Genomic DNA, 4,075 nt, shown 5'->3' with positions numbered 1-4,075 from the left:
CCTCAGCCTTCCAAGTAGCTGGAACTATAGGTGCCCATCACAATGCTCAGCCATTTTTCTGTTGTTGTTGTCACTGTTATTTAGCTGGCCTGGGCCAGGTTCGAACTTGGCTGGGTTCAAACACTCAGTGAATGTGGCCAGCGCCATTAACGACTGTGCTGTAGGCTCTGAGCCAGTACAAGCTTTTCCAAAGACAGAGTAATAGACAATAAAAATATGAGAAAATACTCAACACCTCTCATCATCAGGGAAACGCAAATTAAAACCACAATGAGATAGCACCTAACTCCATTGAGAATGGTGTTTATCAGAAAGTCCCAAACAACAGATGCTAGCATGGATATGAGAAAAAGGAACACTTATACACTGCTGGTGGGACTACAAACTAGTAAACTTCTGTGGAAAATAGAACTAAAAGTAGAACTACCATTTGATTCAGCAATCCCACTATTGGGTATTTACCCAAAAGAAAAAAATTCCTTTATCAAAAAGACATGTGTACTTGAACATTTACTGCAGCACAATTCACAATCATAAAGATGTTGAGGCTTGGCACCTGTGGCTCAAGTGGCTAAGGCACCACCCACATGCACCTAAGCTGGCAGGTTTGAATCCAGCCCGGGCCCACCAAACAACAATGATGACTGCAACCAAAAAATAGCCAGGCGTTGTGGCGGGCGCCTGTGGTCCCAGCTACTTGGGAGGCAGAGGCAGGAGACTCGCTTGAGCCCAGGAGTTGGAGGTTGCTGTGAGCTGTGATGCCATGGCACTTCACCCAGAGTGATAGCTTGAGGCTCTGTCTCAAAAAAAAAAAAAAAAAAAAGATGTTGGAATCAACCCAAGTGCCTATCAATACATGAGTGAATCCTGCCTGAGCAAGAGCAAGACCCTGTCTTTAAAAATAGCCGGGTGTTGTGGCAAGAACCTATAGTCCCAGCTACTTGGGAGCTGAGGCAGGAGAATCACTTGAGTTCAAGAGTTTAAGGTTGTGGAGAGCTAAGATGCCAGGGCACACTACTGAGAGTGACCAGGTGAGACTCTGTCTCAAAAAAAAAAAAAAAAAAAATACACGAGTGAACTTATAGAATGTGGTATATGTATACTATAGAGTACTGCTCAGTCATTTAAAAAAGGTGAATACCTTTTCTAACAACCTGGATGGAAACTGAGACCATTCTTCTAAGCAAGGTATTACGAGAATGGAAAAACAAACACATGTACTCACTATTAAACTGGAACTAATCAATCAACACTCAAGTGTACAGATGGTAGTAAAACTCAACACAGAAACCAAGCAGGTGGAGGGAGTAGAAGGGGAGGGGTAAATCCACACCTAATGGCTATAATGCATGCTATATTGATGATAAGCACACATAATTTTATTTTAACTGAACAAAAGCAATCCATGTAACCAAAATGTTTATATACCCATTGTGTGTATGTAGACATAGTCTTACTCTGTCACTGTGGGTAGAGTGCTGTGACATCATAGCTCGCAACCTCAAACTCTTGGACTCAAGCAATCCTCCTGCCTCAGCCTCCAAAGTAGCTTGGGACTATTGGCATGTGCCACCACACATGGCTAATTCTTCTATTTTTAGTAGAGATAGGGTTTCACTCTGGCTCAGGCTGGTCTCAAACCCCTGAGCTAAAGTGATGTACCTGCCTTAGCCTACCAGAGTGCTAGGATTACAGGCATTAACCATTGCATCCTGGTCCCATAATGGTCTTAAATTTTAAAAAAATTATATGTGAGGACGTAGGTCATATGCAAAAACTCTGCTGCCATTTTATGTAAGAAATTTGAGCACCCTCAGATTTTGGTACCCACAAGTGTACCCACAGAAACCAATCCTCTGTGGACAACAAGGGATGACTGTATATATTTTTGTGAATAAATGCAAATATTTCTGTAGTTGAGTCTGTGAAGTAGATAGCTCAAGAAGTCTGTATCAAGTGATATTGCTCTTAGGATATTTTCAGTATTTATAAGTTTTGCTGACTTTACAGACAAATAACTATAAATTACTTTTTAATCTGTACTTTAACTGACAGTATATACTATATTTCTATAGCAGTTTATCATCTTTCTCAAATTCTAGTTCAAGGGGTAAAAATATCCACTATAATGCAAACATCAGAGATCAATTCACTATGAACTGCTAAAGGATGCCCAAGTCATAATCCTCTAAGCAACCACTACTGTGTCCAAAGACATCTTCCAAACTAATGGTATTTCCAGGGATTAAAATGTCTACATGTTTATGATATTCCCAAGAGTATTTGAGAATTAATGGAACCACAACTTATTGATGGGTGTGTGAAGAAAAAGCAAACACTATCTTGTTTCCTCTTGCTGACACATAACTCTAATACAAAACTAAGACTACACGTATGTTTCTGTTACTTTTTTCTTTCTTTCTTTTTTTTGAGACAAAGTCTTACTTTGTTGCCCTGGGTAGAGTGCCATGGCGTCACAGTTCATAGCAACTTTAAATTCCTGGGCTCAAGTGATTCTCTTGCCTTCGCCTCCCAAGTAGCTGGGACTTTAGGCGCCTGTCATAACATCCGGCTATTTTTTTAGAGACAGGGTCTCACTCATCCTCAGGCTGGTCTCAAACCTGTCAGCTCAGGCAATCCACCCGCCTTGGCCTCCCAGAATTTTGGCATTATAGGCATGAACCACCATGCCTGGCCTCTTACACCTACTTTTCTCCATTATCTTAAGTCAAATGGAACAAAGTGACATTGTGATTTAATGTCTTACAATGAGAAGCACTTTCTGTGTATAAAAGATACCAAAATACACAACATGGACTACTAAGAATAAGCCATATTCACCAACAAAATGGAAGATCTCCAGTCTTTTACTATTTTATCCCCTCTGATGACCCTTTACTTACCCGTTGGTTGTGAGGATTTTCAGGTTCCTGCCAACCACCACTAGCTACAAAATAAAGGAACATTAAACAGTACTTTAATAATTTGATAATCTTATTTTCATAAAAACAAGTCATCTGTAGGCCATACCATGATACTTAACATAAATCACAGAATTTCTAAGAAAAATCCTAGAAGTTATATAACCAGAATGTTCAAATAAAAATTTTTCTTTAAACGTAATAATGTTGATAATGATAACCCCCACCACTACCATACACAGCCTCTGTGCCAGGCATGAATTGTATTACATTTCCTTTAATTCTCGTGATAACCTCTGAGGTACAGACTCTTCTTCGTTTCATTTTACAGATGAGGAAACTGAGACCCAGAGCCACTAAATAACTTGCTTAAAGTCACGCAGATAGTAAGTGCTGGAGACAGGATTCAAACTTAGGCATGCAATCTGACTCCACAGACCCTGCTCTCATCTCTTAACTCTGCAATTTATGTCTTCTATGACCTCGCTTTAGAGAACAATTCCTTACATAAGAAATACACTGCTCAAATGATAAAGAAAAAGGTTACTCAAGAAAGCTGAAGGAAAGCTATAATGAATACCTTCAGCAAATGGTACTGTAACAATGGGATAACCACATACCAAAAAACCTCAAAACTTCAACTCTTTCCTCACAACATATACAAAACCTACCTTGAAATGAACAACAGACTTCAATGTAAGAGCTAAAACTACAGCATCTCTAGAAAGGAGTTGATAAATCTTAGTGCTATTGATTTAGGCTAAAGAAACTGCTGAAATAGCATTTTTTAGTACAATATTCATATTTTGAAATTTGTCTTAGTTAAGACAACTCCAAAAAATTAGGAACTAAGTGAAAGAAATGTTTCAGTTGGAATATTTTAAAAAGTCTAAATGCTTTATCTGATTGCTTCTTTACAACTGGTAATTTATTCTAAATAGCAATTTGGAAGACACAATGATCTCATTGTAAGTTTTTGTCTGTATATTACAGACAAGCACTTATAAATAAACAAACAGTTCTATCTGAAGTGGTTTCAGTGCTTCCCAGACACCAATGACATCATGGAAGAAATGAAATTTTATCTGTACTCTCATTTAAGAGTTCCTGATATTTAATTGACACTGTCAAGATATCTTTTTTTTTTTTTTTTT

At 38.4% G+C, this 4,075-nt stretch overlaps 1 protein-coding gene across 1 annotated transcript in view; it reads right to left on the bottom strand.

The window, feature by feature from the left end:
• The window catches only part of DCTN4 (dynactin subunit 4), a 41,504-nt gene that overhangs the window by 28,305 nt on the left and 9,124 nt on the right, over positions 1 to 4,075 (bottom strand). The window contains exon 4 of the mRNA XM_023514484.1: positions 2,904 to 2,947. Within this exon, the coding sequence (XP_023370252.1) occupies positions 2,904 to 2,947 (44 nt within the window). The remainder of the gene's footprint in view (positions 1 to 2,903; positions 2,948 to 4,075) is intronic.

The sequence above is a fragment of the Otolemur garnettii genome, unplaced genomic scaffold (assembly GCF_000181295.1).
Source record: "Otolemur garnettii isolate 467f Iridium unplaced genomic scaffold, OtoGar3 scaffold00003, whole genome shotgun sequence".
NCBI lineage: Eukaryota > Metazoa > Chordata > Mammalia > Primates > Galagidae > Otolemur > Otolemur garnettii.
This window is presented reverse-complemented; position numbering and strand designations above follow the sequence as displayed.